The 19,660-nt window shown below is 42.3% G+C and overlaps 1 protein-coding gene across 1 annotated transcript in view; it reads left to right on the top strand.

Annotated features, from left to right (window-relative positions):
- The first annotated feature begins 19,109 nt into the window (after positions 1 to 19,109).
- Positions 19,110 to 19,660, top strand: part of LOC145415403 (uncharacterized) — a 133,043-nt gene continuing 132,492 nt past the window's right edge. The window contains exon 1 of the mRNA XM_080284689.1: positions 19,110 to 19,188. Coding sequence (XP_080140815.1) covers positions 19,110 to 19,188 — 79 coding nt within the window. The remainder of the gene's footprint in view (positions 19,189 to 19,660) is intronic.

Genomic DNA, 19,660 nt, shown 5'->3' with positions numbered 1-19,660 from the left:
CATTATGCAGCTGTTGCATGAAATAGCAGTGCACATGAACTGCATGTGATATACTTCAAGAAGCAACTCATTAAAAAAAAAAAAGAATCATTTATTTCACAATTTCCCAGTGCCAAGATTATCTCACACAGATATTACAGTATTTGACCAGAGGCAGAAGCTTATATGCTTGCCCTCAAATTTAGTCATCACAGCACTGAGCTCGTTAAAACACAAACTTTGATATTGTAGTCATTTCAGAAATCATTGTGAAATTACAAAGGCTGTCTGAAACTAACTGTGGAGCTCATTTTATCATAATTTTTTTTTTTTTTATGAGAGGAAGAAGGAATCAAACGCTCAGGCCGCAGAACGTTCCTTCCAAGAAAAACAACAAAAACAATACAAAAGAGAGCCAAGTTCAAGATCCATTCATTTCAAGATGCCTGGACACACTGTGTTTGAAAGACTGGAGATCATTGGAAGTACGAAATACAGAGGGAGACAGTTCCAGAGTTAACCTGTTGCATAAATGAAGGACTAGGAGTAACTGTTAACTCTTGCATTAGAGAGCTGGACAGAAAAGGGATGAGACTTTGTTGCTAGACGGGTACAACACGTCCATCATAGAGGTGGAGGGATGCAAGCAGACAGTTCAGAGGAGCAGAGACCATTGAAGTACAATAGAAAAGAGATAATGGGGCAACAGTATGGCGAAGAGACCAGGTTGAAGGGAGCCAGTAAGAGGAGGAGAGTAGATGAGATGAATAGGCTTTGACTCCACCCTATTTAGAGAGCTGTATGTGGGGAGCCTTCCGACACATGAGACTTGTACTCTACATAGGGGCGAATAAAACCCGTGTAAAAAGTCAACAACTGTGCAGTGGTAAAGAAGGCACGGAGTCGGCTTACACACCTAATCTCTTGGAAGCAGATTTTACAAGAGATGCAATATGATCTTTCCAAGATAAGTCCCGTGCATGCATGTTCAAGGATGATGCAGGATTGAGGTGGATATTATTAAACATTAGTGGGTACTCCTGTCAAAGATTTTGACGTGTTGATAGGTGTAAAAACCAAGTCTTTCATGCATTAAAAACAACAAGATTATTTTTACCCGTCGGAGATACGAGCCAAGTCAGACATTAGGTGTGCCATAGCCTTATCCCTTGTTTGTTGAAGTAACTGCTGAGATGGACATTGTAGAAACCAAATAGAAAGGTGAAGGGTGGAATTGTCAGTGTACGAGTGGGTAGGATTAGATGCACAGCTTAGATCACTGATGAATAAAAGGAAGAGAGTTCGTGGTAGGACAGAACCCTGTTGATAGATCGAGGAGAAGAATGATGACCATCTACAACAGCAGCTATAGAACGTCCAGCAAGGACGCTATAGATGAAGGCACAGATAGAAGGATAGAAACCGTAAGTGGGCAGTTTGGAAATTAGAGATTTATGTCAGACTCGATCGAAATCCTTTGAGATGTCAAGTGCAATGGCAAAGCTTTCTCCAAAGTCCTGAAAGGAGGATGACCAGGAGTCTGAAAGGTAGGTGAGAAGATCGCTAATGGAGCGTCCCTGACGGAACCCATTCTGATGATCAAAAAGAAGGTTGTGATAGGAAAGATGCTTTAAAATTTTTCTGTTAAGAATAGACTCGAAAACTTTTGAGACACAGGATGTTAAGGCAATTGGACGATAGTTAGAGGGTTGGGAATGGTCACCCTTCTTTAGGACTGGCTGAATAAGAGCAAACTTCCACCAAGAAGGAATGGTACAAGTTGAAAGACAAAGGCGAAAGAGTTAACCTAGGCATCGCGTAAGCAGAGAAGCACAGTTCTTGAGGACTACAGGCCCATAGACCTTGTTAGTATTGAGGTCAGTGATAGCAGAGAATACATCAGGTGAAGGAGGGACTACATCAGACCCATAGACCTTGTTAGCATTGAAACCAGTGATAGCAGAGAATACATCAGCTGAAGATATTTTAATGTCGGCCATGAGGAAGTCAGAGGGGGGAAGTGATGGAGGAACAGCACCGGAATCATCTAAGGTGGAATTGGAGGAGAAAGTCTGAGCAAAGAGATCCGTTTTATCAGTAGAAAAAAATAGCTACAGAGCCATCAGAGTACAAAAGAGGAGGGAAGGATGATGAGGTAAAGTTGTTAGAAAGGTTTTTGGCAAGGTGCCAGAAGGAGCAGGAAGAATTCGAGTTGGAGAGTTGTGAGCATTTAGTACAGATGAAATTATTTTAGCAGAGAAGAACAGACTTAGCACGATTCCAGGCAGAAACATAGAAAAAGATGTGATTCATGGGTGAGTTGGCTCCGGTACCTTTTATAGGCCCTCTCCTTGTTGTGGACAGCATTAGAACAAGCGTGATTAAACCAAGGCTTTCTTGCATTCGTCAAAGAATATGAGGAAGGAATGTATGCTTCCATGCCCGAGAGAATAACCTTCATAATGCGCTAGGCACACTCACATGGCTTTTGGCCATGGAAGCAGTAATCATTCCAGGGAAAATCAAAGAAGTACTGCCTGAGGGCCTCCACAGCTCCAAAGTGCCACAGACGACATTTCTTTGGAGGGTCCACGGGCCGTACCGGATTGATAGGACAGGTTAAGGTATCAAGGTTATGATCGGAGGAGCCCACTCCAAATATTATGCACCATTTTATTATAACTCCAAATATTATTCTCCATTTTGGATGTCTGATGCTGATTCCCATTTAAAGAAGAAAGATCAAGTCTCTTTGTGCCTCACAAAGTTATCTGCAAAGTAATTTACCCTATGATTCATTTCCTTCAAAATATGTTTCGCCTGAAATGTGTCAAGAGAAGGATTGTGCATACATAGATGTTTCCCCGGTGCTTAATAATAGATAAACCGTGGATAGACGGCCTGGCTCTGTGGTAGAAAAGGGGGATACTCCAAGATTTTATACTGGGGTCTATGATAAGTTTATCGGGTAGACCAAGTGAGAATTAATCTTTTGTAAACTGCTGGTCATATTTATTATATTTTCTTGTTTATACCCAATTTTTAAATTGGATTGCTTCTGCTGCTGATGCCATCGGATATATAGTCTTAGATTTCTTCCAGAATGGTGGAAAAGATGAGTCAGTAATAAAAATAATAATAATTAACCCGCCCGGTCCCGATCAATTTTCCACCACTGACTTCCCCCAATCCTGACCAATTTTGGAAAAGAAAAAAAAATTGGCTCAAACCTCCGCTTTTGGTGAGAAACATCAAAAATTCATAGAGAAATCGCTCACATGAGGTTTAAGATACTTGATACAGGTAGCAGTACTCCTTACCTTACTGGGTTTTCTGTCAGGCTGGCTCCAAAGAAAACGAGTTGTATGGGAGGGTAACTATTCCACACCTCTCATAAATGGTATTTATTTATTTATTTGATACAAATTTATATGCAGTACGAAAGTATATTGGTTTTCACACAGTAATATAGGCAATATAAGCATTGTTTCACTCACCAAACACATCAACATACCTGACCTTTTTTGGTGACCTTACCTGATTGTCATTTCTGACTGTTTCTTCCTTTAATGCTATGCCAACTTTGTCCTCTACATTGTCATCGATTGGGGAATCACTCTAGACCTGAATTTCGTACCATGGCACGATATGTCTTTACTCGGGTAACGGATGAATTGCTGAAACAATGGCATGCGAGGAGGGGGTAGGTCATGCAGAGTAAGACACTGTCTCTACCTGGCATCTTGTAGAGGAAGGTGTCCTGTGTATACGTACCAAAAATCATACTTGAAAATTGAAAATTGTGCAAATTAGGGACCTTGCAATTGATTCGTGTTTATATACATCAATGGGACTGACAGTGACAAAACGTGTGGATGTATACAGTAACCTCTCAACTAACGCGAGTTTAAAAAACACGTTTTAATTTTAACACGAGCAAATATTATACAGGTTGGGGGAGTGGACTTTCTGACCACTACCTGGTGGTGGCCAGAATTAAAGTTCAAGTAAGATGGAGGAATAGAAGAAGGGAAAGACGAGAGGAAGGAGTAGTTGCAAGGAGAGTGGAAAGGTTACAAGAGGATGAGAAAAAGGCAGAGTATAAGAGAGAAGTGGAGGAACGATTGGGCAAATATGAATTGGAGCAGATGGAGGACGTGGAAGGTGTGTGTAGAGTATTTACAGAAGAAATATGTGCAGCATGTGATGTGGTGTGTGGAAGGAAGAGAAGACGAAGGGGGGTGCAAGGAACAGCGTGGTGGACTGAACAGGTGAAACGGGCTGTGGCACAAAAGAAGAAAGCATACAATGAATGGATGAGAAATAGGGGCGTGGAAGAAGTTGAGAGGCGGAAGAGAGAGTTATATGTAGAAAGAAAGAGAGAGGTGAAAAGATTAGTAAGAGAGAGTAAGAAGAGAGTGGATAAGGAATTTGGAAGGAATTTGAGTGTAAAGTGGAGGGACTGTAAGAAAATGTTCTGGAAAGAGGTGAAAAGAGTAAGACAGGGTGGAAGTGAAGTTAGCAGGGGAGTGAAAGATAAAAATGGTAGATTACTAGTGGGGAAGGGAGAAAAAGTGAGCAGATGGAGAGAACACTTTAAGGAATTGTTGAACGTGGAGGATGGAAGTAATGCAAGTATAAGTGGCTGGGGAATGGCTGGGAGAAGGAGGGAGGTGAGAAGACAGGAAGAAATCAGTAGGATAGAAGTTGTGGAAGCAATGAAGAAAGTTAAATCAGGGAAAGCCCCAGGAATTGATGGAGTGTGTGGTGAAATGCTGAAGCATGGGGGAGAGACAGTAGTAGAATGGATGTGGAAGATGTGCAGATTGGCCTGGGAGGAAGGTAGAGTCCAGGAGGATTGGAAGTCAGGTATAATTATTCCCTTGTACAAAGGAAAAGGGGAAAAAGAAGTGTGTGGTAATCATAGGGGCATTTGTCTTCTTAGTATAATAGGAAAAGTGTATGGTAGGATACTTATTGACAGAGTTAGAGAAAGAACAGAGAAATTAGTTGGAGAAGAACAGGGAGGCTTTAGGAAGGGAAGAGGTTGTGTAGATCAGATATTCATTCTCAGATCTTTAGTGGAAAAGTTTCTAGAGAAGGGAAAGAAGTTGTATGCGGCTTTCATGGATTTGGAGAAAGCATATGACAGGGTGGATAGACTAGGATTGTGGAAAGTGTTAAGAATATATGGAGTAGATGGGAAGTTGTTGAATGCTGTGAAGAGTATATACGATGGTGTGAAGGCTGCAGTGTGTGTGGATGGTGAACTAAGTGAATTTTTCTCTTTGAAAGTTGGGTTGAAACAGGGATGTGTCATGTCACCATGGTTGTTCAATCTGTACATGGATGGGGTAATAAAAGAGGTACAAGGTAGGGTAGTGGATGTTGGAGTGGCCCTGGTGAGAGAGGATAGTGTTTGGAAACTCCCTGTACTGCTGTTTGCAGATGATACTGTGTTGTTGAGTGAAGACGAAGGGGAGCTGCAAGGCTTGGTGGATGAGTTTGAGAGAGTGTGTAAGAAACGGAGTCTAAAGGTGAATGTAGGGAAGAGTAAAGTGATGGTCTTTGAGAGAGGTGAAGTCAGTGAATGTACAGCGAGGTTGGATGGTGAGGAATTGGAAAATGTGAGTACGTTTAAGTACTTGGGTAGTGTGATGAGTAAGGATGGAGGTTTGGAGGGTGAAGTGCTTGAAAGGGTACAGCAGGGAAGAAAGGTTGCTGGTTCTTTGAAAGCAGTGATAAGAAACAGGGAAGTGAGCATGGAAGTGAAAAAGTTACTACATGACAGTATTGTGATACCAACTCTAACGTACGGAAGTGAAGCTTGGACGTTGCTGGAAGGACACAAGTCAAGAGTGAGAGCCGTGGAAATGAGTTATTTAAGAGGAGCCTGTGGAGTCACATGGAGAGACAGGCTGACGAATGAGGATATAAAGGAGCGTTGTGGTGTTGATGTGGATGTGATAGGAAGCGTTATGAGGAACACACTGAGGTGGTTTGGCCATGTGGAGAGGATGGAGGGTGAAAGACTGACGAAGAGAGTGTATGTAAGTGAGGTGGAGGGGGAAAGAGGGAGGGGGAGGCCGAGGATGAGATGGAGAGATGGGGTGGAGAGGTATATGAGAGAGGGGGGTGTGAGTTGGGAGCAGGGGAGTGAAATGGCGTGGGACAGGGCGACTTGGAGGCGATTTGTTTGTGGCCACCTCAAACGGGATTGAGGCGTCTGGCAATAGATAGATAGATAGAAATATTTAAGGAGATATGTTTAACTAACAAGGGTTTCTCGATTTTACATGACTTTACACGTCCATGATGGTTTCAAATTAGCCGCACGTGCCTTGGACAGTCCCGAGCTGATAGACAGTGTGTGGCAGTTTATGCATAAATCTATCTATCTATCTATATACCCAGGCTGCTTCCCCCAAGGAAAGGGAGGTAGCTGAGACAGGACGACACACTCCCCATTTACTCATCCATTCAAACACATTCATTCACATCTTAGCCCCAAAGGGGAGAACGGACAGATCCTCACCGCACCACACTGCAAAAGGGTCAACTGCGCAATGCAATCAGTGACATCCGCAGCAGGGCCTGACAGCAAAGCTGGTTTACCCCTGCCACATCATAACAGACTCATCCCCTTACCTGCACCTGACCTGAAATAGCTGATCAGACCAAATGCGGGAGAATATCCCCTCAGGGCTGCGTCATCACTTATTCATTCACAATTTCTCTCCACCCATTTCTGCCATGCACAGCCACTCTTCCTTGTTCAACAGACATCCCTCTCGCATCCAGCACTCTCTTCACACTGTCCATCCATCCTATTCGTGGTCTTCCTCTCAGCCTTACACCTCTCACATCAAATCTAGTTATCTTTTTCACCAATCGCTCATTATCCATTCTCTCCATATGCCCAAACCATCGCAACACCCTCTGCTCTACTCTACCAGCCATCTCCCGAACAACTCCAGTTCTCCTTCACACTTCATCATTCTGCACTCGATCCATACACGTCACTCCACACATACTCCTCAGACACCTCATCTCCATTACATTCAAACTTTTCCTCTCTGCTACACCCATATTCCATGTTTCAGCCCCATACAATGCAGTCAGTACCACAACACCCTCATACAGCCTTCTCTTTACATCCATTCTAAGCAAACGACATCTAAACACTTTTTTCATTCCTCCCAGCACCTTTCCTACTTCATTTATTCTAAACTTCACTTCTGCATCTATTTTTCCATCCACAGCAACATGTGACCCTAGATATTTAAAACACTCTACCTCCTCAAGCAACTCGCCATTCAAAACTATATTCATCCCCCTACCATCTACCAACCTCGTACACTTCATCACTTTACTCTTATTCTCATTTACTTTCAATTTCCTCCTTTCACACACCCTTCCAAACTCCTCTACCAACTGTCTCAATCTCTCCTCTGAATCAGCCACCAGTGCAGTATCATCTGCAAACAGCAGCTGCTTCAGATTCCACTCTCCACCATCAACATTCACCAGACTCAGACCTCCACCTAAAACTCTTGCATTCACCTCCCTTACAACACCATCCATGTAAATATTAAACAACCAAGGCGACATCACACATCCCTGTCGCAGCCCCACTCTCACAGGAAACCAATCACTCACAGCATTTCCCACTCTTACACACGCTCTACTATTTATATAAAAACTTTTCACCCCTTTTAATAACCTACCATCAAGTCCATACAATCTTAAAATAGTCCACAAAGCCTCCCTATCAATTCTATCATACGCTTTCTCTAAATCATAAATGCCCAAAACACATCCTTGCCTTTCGCTAAATACTTTTCACACACTTGTCTCACCGCAAACACCTGATCCACGCATCCCCTCCCTCTCCTAAAGCCACACTGCTCATCATCAATCACTCCCTCTGTACCCTCTCTAACTCTCATAATTAACACTCTACCATACACCTTACCTACAACACTCAACAGACTTATACCCCTAAAGCTAGTACATTCATACTTATCACCGTTGCCTTTATACAACGGGACCACACAAGCACTTGCCCAGTCAACTGGCACCATACCATTCACAAAGCACACATTCAACAATCTTACTAACCAGTCAACAATAGTCACTCCACCACCCTTCAGGCATTCCACAGCACACCCATCTATACCTGCAGCTTTCCCTGTTTTCATCTCCTTTACTGCCTTCTGCACTTCCTCCTTCGTGATCAAAGAATCATTCAACTCTCCCAACACATTTATTCCTTGCACCCTTCCATCCGCCACAAGCTTAGCCACCCTTTCCTCCTCTACATTTAACAATCTTTCAAAATACTCTGCCCATCTCTTCCTTACTGCATCCATCTCAATTAACATCCTTCCATCCTCTGCTTTTACTCGTTCTTCCTTCCCAGACTCTCCCTTTCACACCCTTTTCACCTCCTTCCAAAACATTTTCTTATTCTGTTGAAAATTCTCTGTCAGCCGCCTACCCCACCTCTCATCTGCTGCCACTTTAGCATCATGCACAGCCCTTCTCGCCTTATTCCTCTTTTCCTTATACCTCTCATATGACATCTCATCCTTCCTCTGCAGCCACACTTCATATGCACGTCTCTTCTCAGCCACAGCCATACTTACTTCCTCACACCACCATTCACTTCCTTTTCTTACACCACCAACCACACGTCTCACACCACACACCTCTTCTGCATGCCCCACCACAGCACTTTTAAATAACTGCCATTCCTCCTCCACACTGCCATTTTCCCGATCTTTCACTGCGTTCCACTCATCTTTCAATTTCTCCTGATACTCTATCTTTTTCTCTCTTTTATCCAACTCACTCACTTTCAAAACCTCCCTGCCACACCTAACTCTCCTAGCTCTCACCCATCTCTTACCTACTCTTAACTTTCCCTCCACCAGGTAGTGGTCAGACTTACCTCCACCCTCCCCTCTCAGAACTCTCACATCCAACAATCTTCCTATTACATTCCTAGACACAACCACATAGTCCATCAAAGCTCTATCAACCACCCTTCCACCCTCCTGTCTCACCCATGTATACTTATAAATATCTTTCTTCTCAAACAGCGTATTTCCAATCACCATCTCTCGCTCAACACACATCGCTATCATTCGCTCCCCATTTTCATTTTTTCCAGGCACACCATGCATACCAACTACACCTTCAACTGCTACATTTCCCACTATAGCATTCAGATCACCCATCATTACCACATTCACATTCGCTCCAAAACTCTGCAGACATTCATCAACATCATTCCAGAAAGACTCCCTCTCTTCTTCATCCCTTTCACTACCAGGCCCATATGCACTCACAAACACCCACAACTCACGTTCAAATTTCGCTTTCACCCACATCAGTCTCGTTGATACCTCCTTCCATTCAATCACACACTGCTGTACTTCCGGACTCACTAATAAGGCCACACCTTCTCTTGCCCTTCCTCTATCAACACCTGACAATCTTCCGTTCACACTTCCAAACATAGACTCACCCTTCCCTTTCATCTTCGTTTCACTCAAAGCTAACACATCCAACTTTCTTCTCACAAACATTCTCCCAATCTCCTCCCTTTTAGCCTCAATCGTACTACATCCACGCACATTCATAGACCCAATCTTCAGGGTACTGGGATAACTCCATCCCCCATCCCTTTCTCTGGCCTGTCTCTTTTTAGGAACTAAAAAAAAAATTTTATTTGTCTGTTGCTTAAACTGGTTTTATTCGAACTATAATAATAGAAAACGATGTTTGGCCCCATTATGAGCAATTTAGTTCATTTTCTGAGAAAATTTGGCCAGGAAAGTGATGGCAGATCTGAATTGGTACAACAGAACAGAAAGAAGAAAACCACTCAGACCAAGATAAAGCAGTTCTTTATGAAGGAGACAGAATAATTAAGGGAGTTATCTTCATCACCAGTAGCACGGGAGTCAGAGGAAGAGGAAAAGGAAGGACAGCAGAGTGAGTAGGGACAACAAATTTAGGGTGGGGAGCGGTGGGAGGTGGGGGAGCAGGGTCAGGAGGGACAGCAGCAGACGACGAATGATGCATAGATGAAGTGAGGCTGTGTGTTGTTATTGTTTGTGACCTACTTACTGTACTGAAACTGTTGCTTTTACTGTAGTGTTTTTATGACCTACCAATGCGTTAATAATGTTGAGGAACTTTCACAATGCCGTGAATGAAGCAGAATTGAAAGAAAATCCACATATAAAACGAAAATAGTATGTATTTGGGGAGAAGTAAACAATGCTTTGGCCCAACTAGGGCTCAAATGTTGTTTATTTCTCCCCCAAAATACTGTTTTTGTTTTTTACATGGATATTCCTTCAATTAATATTGTTGCTTTTAAGTTTAGAGGAGCATAGCTCCCCAAATGGGTAGACTTTCCCAGTGTCCAGGAATGTAACCCCCAATATTACCATTGTTTCTTATGGGAAAATTATGTTTAAAAAACTCTTTTTTAACTAACGCGACCTCTCCAGGAACCTAACCCTCGCATTATTTGAAAGGTTGCTGTATGTACATCAACAGGACTCGGCGGGTAAAAAATGGTAATAATGTACTAGTAGTAGTAGTAGTAGTGGTGGTAGTAGTAGCAGTGGTGGTAGTAGTAGTAGTAGTAGTAGTAGTAGTAGTGGTAGTAGTAGTAGTAGTAGTAGTAGTAGTAGTAGTAGTGGTAATAGTAGTAGTAGTAGTAGTAGTAATAATAATAATAATAATAATAATAATAATATGATCTAATAACATCTAGCTCGGGCGAATATTTCATTTGAAATTCGCTGATTGTTGACGCCTTCCTGAAAATGGCATTTACCAGTAATTGTGTAACCTATGAACCACTGATACTGTAATGCGTTACCCATAAATAAACGTCTGTTGTTAAATCTATTTCACCATTGTTTGATTCATCAGTGTAATGGCGGAAGGGACTGTCATAAATGTTTAACTAAACCTAACCTAACCTAGTATAACTGTACCTAATAATTTAGCCAAACCTAACCTAAACTATAGCTGGAATGTGGCAAATGAACTCCACCTTTGAGTATGTTAAGTAAGTTTCTTTCATTGCACAGGTATGTCTAAAAGGCTTAACCCGTCAATGGTCATGGGTTCAGAAATGTGTGTGCTCCCTGTTGGCCCCAGGACGATTTTTAAGAGTTCTGAAATCAATTTATTTTTCATACAGATGTGAAAAGAAATGTTTGGCGCACCTAGCAATGTGTTTTTTAGCTTCCTAAACCCATCTTGTGATTCGCTATGATTCGCAGAAAAATTAATAAAATTGTGGTGCATGTGCCATATGGGCAAAAACATCTGGGATTAAAGGGGTTTTAGGGGCTTTCACACATTCAGGAGTCGGATGAAGAGTCACCAAGAGTTCAAACTCCTTGCAGATTCTTGTCAATTTGGCCAAGAATCCAGCAATCTAGGAGTGCGCCAGGTGGGCACTACAAGTAGCTATGCATAGTGTATGCCTTGCTACAAGTTCCCTAGGGGGTACTATGAGTAGCTAAGAGTCACTACACATTGCTGAACCAAATGGTCTGGACAGGTCTATGAGTAGCCATGAGTAGCTAAGACCCCCACTAGAGTAGTCACGAGTGAACTACGACCATCAAGACTTTGATACGAGTCTGTCAGGAGTGTCGGACCAAAAAAAATTTATAAAGGATGTGATGCAGGTGGACTACTCATTCAACAACAATCGTGCATTCAGCATAGACCTATGTATCCTCAACGACCATGGCCGGAGGTGCCAGCGAATTGAAACTACTAAAGCTGCAGGTGGATTTGGCATGTGAAATGGCTGATATCATTGTGGCAATATGTGGGCTGTTACTTGAGAAGAAGAAAAGGAACCAAAAGAGGAGAACCCTTTGGAGCAGGTTATGGCTGCTACGACGTCCTATGTACAGCAAGTATGAGAAACTTACTGAAGCACTGGTGTTGCTGGTACCACTCACCCAGCTCCAACTCTGTAGCCTCATTGAACAATACTCTCATAAATTCTTTCTTTTTTTGCGTCAGAGACACAAGCCAGGGGTGGGGTCCTGGTCATCTGAATCATGTGGATCCTGCAACAGAGGATCTCATTGCAGGGAATCAATGGGCAGGGGCTCCTGGGCTAGTTCATCTTCCCCTACAAGCGATGGCTGTTCAAGTGGTGGCTCTTCAACAACAATTGCGTGCGCTGGGACCTTATTGGATCATGGTGCCGCCATGGTGTACTGCTGCTAGACTGATATCAGGTGGCACTGATTTTTTTTATATTCGCTCAATATATAATGACACCTGGCACCTCAAAACCAATGGTCATCAACTCCCAGCAAACTTGCAGTGACTCCAACCACACTTTTACCCTGTTCTTGGCATATTCGTAGTGACTCATAGATAATTCTTCTCTTCTCTTCGTAACTAGTGGGTGAAATGAAACGAAACTTTTGAGTAGTCCTGTGAAACTCCTACTTACTCTTAGAAGACTCCTTGCTACTCCTACCAGCTCGTAGCTACTCCTAGCTACTCTTAGTTACTCACAAAGATTCTTAGCAACTCGCAAAGGTTTTTTGATGCAAGAATCCATTGACTGTCCAACTCCTGAATGTGTGAAAGCCCCTTTTCACACATTCAGGAGTCACACGAAAAAATCATTGTGAGTTGCCACTCTTGAGACATGCTGTGCCCTACTCCTGACATTACGTCATTAGTCCTACGGACTCTCGGCACTGTCTCAAGACTCCTCGCGCACAACTGATGTTTTTGACATGTTCAGCAATTTTTGAGAACCGCTACAAATTCTATTTAACTCCTTGCGTGCCTAAGGCATTCACAACTACTTTTAGCGACTCTTAGCGACTCATAGCTACTCTCAATGGATTCTTGTATCAAAAAACCTTTGCAAGTTGCTAAGAATCGTTTTGAGTAACTAAGAGTATCTAAGAGTCACTTTGAGTTGGTAAGAGTAGCAAGGAGTCTTCCAAGAGTAGGTAGCAGTTTCACAGGAGTGCTCAGAAGTTTCGATTCGTTTCATCCACAAGTTACGAAGAGTAGCTAAGAGTTATCTATGAGTTGCTATGGATATGTCAAGAGAATGGTAGAAGTGTGGTAGGAGTCTATGTGAGTTTGCTGGGAGTCGGTGACCATTGGTTCTGAGGTGCCAGGTATCGTCACTGTTCCGGCATTGTAGGGGAGGCCAGGACATCCTTCAGGTACTCTGCAATGATGGCCTCACAGGTCTCGGGAATGATAAGTGAGATGGTATTGTGGGCCACTCTGAAGCCATATGAAAGGGATTTGTAGCCATCTCCATTCACCAGATAGCATAGAGTGATGGCCACCCTCACCCCAGATGAAAATGACTTCCTCCAGAAGGTGTTCTGCTTCTCGATATGGGAACCAACACTTTCCAGCAGTTCCATGAATATGTTGTTATCCACTCAAAGAAAATTACTAAAGCTATGGGAGTCCTCTAATTTCAGCTCTTCGATAAGTTTCTCGTACTGGCCATACATAGGACGTTATGGCAACCATAGCCTACTCCAAAGGATTCTCCTCCTTTGCTTCCTTTTCTCCTTCTCAAGTAACAGCCCACATATTGCCACACTGATGTCAGCCGCTTCACATGCCAAATCCACCTGCAGCTTCAGTAGTTTCAATTCGCGGGCACCTCCGGCCATGGTCATTGAGGATGCATAGATCTGTGCTGAATGCAAGCTAGCTATTGAATGAGTAGTCCAACTGCATCACATTCTTTATATATATATATATATATATATATTTTTTGCCCAACTCTCCTGACAGACTCGCATTAAATTCTTGATGGTCGTAGTGCACTCGTAACTATCTAGTGGGGATCTTAGCTACTCCTAGCTACTCTTAGCTATTCATGGCTACTCGTAGACCTTTACAGACCATTTGGTTTGGCAATGCGTAGTGACTCTAAGCTACTCATAGTGCCGCCCTCGGGAACTCGTAACAAGCGTAAGCTATGCATAGCTACCTGTAGCACCCACCTGGTGCACTCCTAGATTGCTGGATTCTTGGCCAAATTGACAAGAATCTACGAGAATTTTGAACATTTGGCGACTCTTCATTCAACTCCTGAATGTGTGAAAGCCCCTTAAGTGACCGCCTGACTGCTTGGGATGGCAGTGTAGGGTCGTGTAAACATACCAGTGATCTTCGTTCCCCATAATTGTTCAGTTTTTTATAGCTCGTGCTAACTCGATGTCACTGACATTGATACTGTAATGGGTTGTTCAGCGCTGGGGGTTATTAAGGGGTTGATGGAATACATTATTGTTTACATCAAGACTCTCTCTTTCACATATACACAAAAACTAACTAAAGATTGGACGCAAAATATATGTATAAATTTCAGCAGAAAGACCTTACTAATTCAGTTCATATTCCTCCAGTTTATTTTCTGTATTTTTCCAACAATTTTTTTTAGGAAGATCTCGGTAATTACTGTAGTGAAGTCGTTAATTATGTGTTCGGCAGTTAGGGAGTTTGGAGCATTTTGAATATTATCATAATATTTTATTAGACTGTTTTTTTACTACAAAACAAGGGCAAATAATTCACTATTGTAGGTAAATGAATTAAATTATTACTCTTCACAGCTCACACTTGACAAGTTGACACACCAGTCCACCTCTGTTCCTCGGCTCTAACCTCCTCAGCCGCAATCAGACTCCTACAACAATTGAGACGACTCCATCTTGAGCAGGTCTATGTTGCTCTTCATAACGAAACACTCAAAGTTCCCAGATATCAGGCTGGTTTACGGGCAGACTTGCATTTCCGGAAGTACTTCCGCAAACAAAACTGTAGATCTGCATAAAATCTGTTGCAAATACAAATTCGCTAACGAAATAGCACTTCCGTAATTGCGGAACTTGCGGTTTGCAGAAGCGATTGTGGAAGTATCCAGCTCTGATAGACACTTCCTCTTTGTTTATTCAAGACTAAAGAGGCAATTAAGAAATTACCACATCTTCCCCCCCTTCCAGCAGAGTGCAACACTAAACAGTCCCCCTAAATTATTGCTTAACACAACTCTGACCTTCCCTCCCTTCCTCCCACACCCTCTAGACACTCATCAACTGCTAAATATTGTGGAATGGTGGACAAGAGCTTAAAATTCTTAACATAGTTTGAATTTTCATGATTAATTTTTTAATACTACAAAATGATAGATGTGGTAGTGTGCTTCATTGTGTTACAGGCAGGTGCCATTAGTAAGAGGCTCCACTTGTTTTGTGCGAGGGAGTCCTAACATCATGACCATTATATCCATTAATACATAGGCATAATATTCTTGTTCACTGTTTCTAGAGGTTTCACACTGTGGATATATTCCACACCAAGTAAAAACATTACATCTATTATTTTGACTTTATATTATACTGTTACATAACCCTTCTTTTAACACTATGGCAAAACACCAATTAAATGCATACGAGAACAAAAACTCACCAGAAACGGTCCAGAAAAGTTTGCAGTTTTTAAGGGACAACATCCCTGAGGAACCTGAAAACCTCTCCTATTTTGACAGAACCTATATTACTGATACTGTTATGCACATCTGCACAAAAATTATTTGGCTCCATGGGTACGATGATTGTGAAAATGAACAACATCCGCAGACACACATAAGTCTATAAATGTGATGTCTCAAAACATATACCACCCAGTAAGCGAATATTTTTGCAACTCTGAGTTCCAATATTTACCAGCGATAATATTTGGACTGATAAATACAAGATGCCCCCTATATCACAATGTTTCATCCATGTTTCAGAATGATATGTGTTGTAAGAGTGCCAATACTTTATGGGGGAGGGTGTACATTCCTTTATGATGACTTCCTTGAATTGACGAACGTAAAAGAACCGCCACCAAATGCAGATTCGAAGACTATCCCCAAGTTTCTCGCACGCAACACGGAATGCTGCCTCACACAGTAGTTACTATTCTAAAGCATGAGGCTGAAACGAGTAACATATGTGACAGTAAGAACGCTTCATTCAAGTAGCTGGTTTGTCATTCTCATCCGTCATTTAGATTTATCCATAACATTAGGAAGGGTAAGTCCCTGGTAAAAGCAAATTATAAAGCAAGATGGAAGATCCTACCCCTAGGAAAAGAGTTATAAGGAAGTATAAGGATCTTTGGAAACACTTCAGGGACCTGCGTCGAAGACTTGTTTGGTGTATATATATATATATAGTTCAGTGAGTTTTTGTGGAGTGAGATTTCGTCTAAGACCAACACACCATGATAACACCGGGCCTAAAACCCCTGACCCCTGGACTCCAGTAACAAAGGTTGGCCGCAGACTGGCCCCGACCCATATGCTCAACGTGGATGGAAGAATTCTCTAGAATTTATCGTGGCATGTAATTTCAGTTTTCGATTTTTAAACTTTTATGACGCGATAATTTTGTCTTTCTTCAAAATTTTTCTATTAAAATAAAATTCAGGCTGTAGTCCTTAGACTAAACAAACGTATGATTATGTTTATCTTAAAGTATTACACATGTCAAGTGAAAAAAGGGCTTGCAATTAATTTTCCAGTCGGTATGTTGAGAGAGAGAGAGAGAGAGAGAGAGAGAGAGAGAGAGAGAGACTAAAGGGCTGCCCCATTTCAGAGAAAAATAGAGCTACATAAACCATATGTAAACATCTACAACATGCTCATTCCACTGATGAGGATGTGGTTACAGATGCGGATGTTAAAGAAGATGCAATTATTGATGAGGATGTCATTGCAGTTATCGATTTACCTTTATGTGGATGTGACATTCATTTGCAGCTGATAGCTCTCCCTCATACGTGCATTCATTTTCCTCGTTTTCTGTGACCCACCTCATCACATTCTCATATGGGGCAAATGACGTTAAGATGTGAAAATCAAAGCACCAGTTACTTAGGCTGTATGTGAGAGTAAAATTCTGTAAGATGAATTTGAGTCTAATTCGAGCTTCGATGAACCAATAATTTGTTGGTAGGTTTTTCATATACTGTATTCTTTCATTATAAACTGAATTTAGTAAAATACATACCAGAATGTGTCTTTTCCAAGGCAGAATCTAAGTGCATATCACTGATTGGATAGTTCAGTACATATTACGAAAAGAAATTTACATCAAAAATTTAATTTCAAACTAGATAGGTTCTGAAAAGTTGGGTCCGACAAAGACAAGGCGAAAGCTGATATGCCAGTCTCATACATTAATTCGGTAGCCTTTCGGCTGCGTCACATTCCGGAAATGCCGATCGGAAGACTGCGTCATCCATTCTGGAAGATCTGCATGAAATTTCCACAAAATAATGTGCATTTTTAAAATATAGCGCATGAATATGCTCCCCAAGTGGGACACTGGGGTATTAGATGCGTAGGGTGGGTCAGCCTTTGTATTTATTTACCTACTGGTAGTCATGGAGTGAATGTGATGCTTGTAGCTGCCATAAATCCCTTCAACCTCCGCCACCCAATTAGGTGGGATTCGTGCTTTTATGCTCGCCCATCTCACTCTTGTATTTATTTGTTTATTTATTTTTTTCTCTCTGTCTGTCTCTGTCTCTGTCTGTCTGTCTGTCTGTCTCTGTCTGTTTGGCTGCCTGTCTGTCTGTCTGTCTGTCTGTCTGTCTCTCTCTCTCTCCCAGAGAAGAGGGTAGGGAGCGAATGGAGAAGGGGAGAGAGAGGGGGGGACGGATGTTATGCCTTATTTCCTCGTTTGTTTATTGGCAGGGACACTGCTTATATCATTCCTGTATTTATTCTCTCTCTCTCTCTCTCTCTGTACTGGGTGCTTGTGCTTTTATTTTTACTTCACGAATACTTTCACCTCCACTTTCACCTTCACTTTCATCTTCACCTTTATTTTTCACCACTTTCTCTTTTACCCGAGGCATCCCGTCGACATATAGGTACATTGCAACATTTCGCATTTGCCAGTCCCATCGACGTACTGGTACATCGCGCAATTGCAAGGTTCATAATTTGCACAATTTTTAATTTTTGCGCGTGATTTTTCGTACGTATACACGGGACACCTTCCTCTATTCCTCTACAAGATGCCAAGCAGGCACAATGCCTTACACCGCATAACATCTCCCCCCCCCTGCACGCCATTGTCTCGGCAATTCACCTGTTACCAGTGACCTGGCCAATAAAGACATTCAGGGCCAGAGTGATTCCCCAATCGATGACAATGTGGACGACAAAGTTTACTTAGCATTAGAGGAAGAAACAGTCAGAAATGATGATCAGGTAATGTGGCAAAAGAAGGTCAGGTATGGTGATGAGTTAGTGAGTGAAACAATGCTTATAATGCCTATATTACTGTTTGAAAACCAATAAACTCTCGTACTACATATAAATTCGTACCAAGTAAATAAATAAATACCGTTTATGAGTGGTGTGAAATAGTTACCCTCCCATAGAACTCGTTTTCTTTGGTGCCAGCCTGTTAGAAAACCCAGTTAGGTAAGGAGGTATTGCTACCTGGATCGAGTATTTTAAACCTCAGGTGAGCAATTTCTCTATGAAATTTCGATGTTTCTCACCAAAAGCGGAGGTTTTAGCCAAAAAAAAAAAAAAAATCGAAAATACTTCGGGATTGAGGGGTGTCAGAGGTGCGAAATAGCTTGGGACGTGACGGGTTAACCTTCACTTTACTTTCATTTTCACCTTCACTTTCCTTTTCACATTTATCTCAACTTTCACCTTTACTTTCACTTTTAGCGTCGGTTTCACTCTCATGTTCTACTTCCTAGTCAGTTTTATTTTTGCAGTCATTTTCATTCACTTTCACTCCTCTCTTTCTCACTCGCCTTTATTTCAGTCACCTTCATCTTCACATCGACAGTCACATTGTAGTACCCAGTTCACTGGTTATTTTATTCCTTTTACCACAGTGACACAGAAACCAAGGTGTAAACACTGACACACACAGACCAAGGTGCAAACGCACTCAGAGATGGGAGAAAGAAAACTCATCGGGCCTAACAGCAGTTTATTCTGTTGCAAGATTACAGCAGATGCCATGTATAAGGGGTTGTCATCTGCTGTAATAATGATGGCTCCTGGTGGTGCTGGTGCCAGTGCTGCTGGTGAGCTAGGTGGACCTGGTGCTGCTGGTGAGCTAGGTGGACCTGGTACTGCTGCCTGCTGGTGAGCTAGGTGGACCTGGTACTGCTGCCTGCTGGTGAGCTAGGTGGACCTGGTGTTGCTGGTGAGCTAGCTGGACCAGGTGCTGGTGAACTAATGTTGACAGTCACCCTGGTCTGACTTCCCCAGTATGGCTGGTGAGTCACCAACTCAGCCCCTGCAGGCAAGAAGGGCACACCAATCAGGGGTCCCTTGTGCCATTATTGCCCGGAGCTTGCATATGTTGTCTGCGGGACCGCCAAGGGAAGTGGTTGTACTGGATGCTGGTGGTGGTCACTGCAACATTCTCTCTCTCTTTCTCTCTCTCTCTCTCTCATAAGTTCACATAACTACACAATCTTTCCCGCACTCAAATATGCACACATACGAGGTGCTACCCAAAAGTTCCAGTTATTTGAATATTGTTGGAAAATAAGTTACCTTACCTCCAGTTCTTATTGTTACCTTTGAAGTAGTCTC

This window comes from Coenobita brevimanus, chromosome 13 (assembly GCF_032717465.1).
Source record: "Coenobita brevimanus isolate Jiangsu-jjx chromosome 13, ASM3271746v2, whole genome shotgun sequence".
Taxonomy (NCBI): Eukaryota; Metazoa; Arthropoda; class Malacostraca; order Decapoda; family Coenobitidae; genus Coenobita; species Coenobita brevimanus.
The sequence above is the reverse complement of the archived record's forward strand: the minus strand, read 5'-3'. Positions and strand labels throughout refer to the sequence as shown.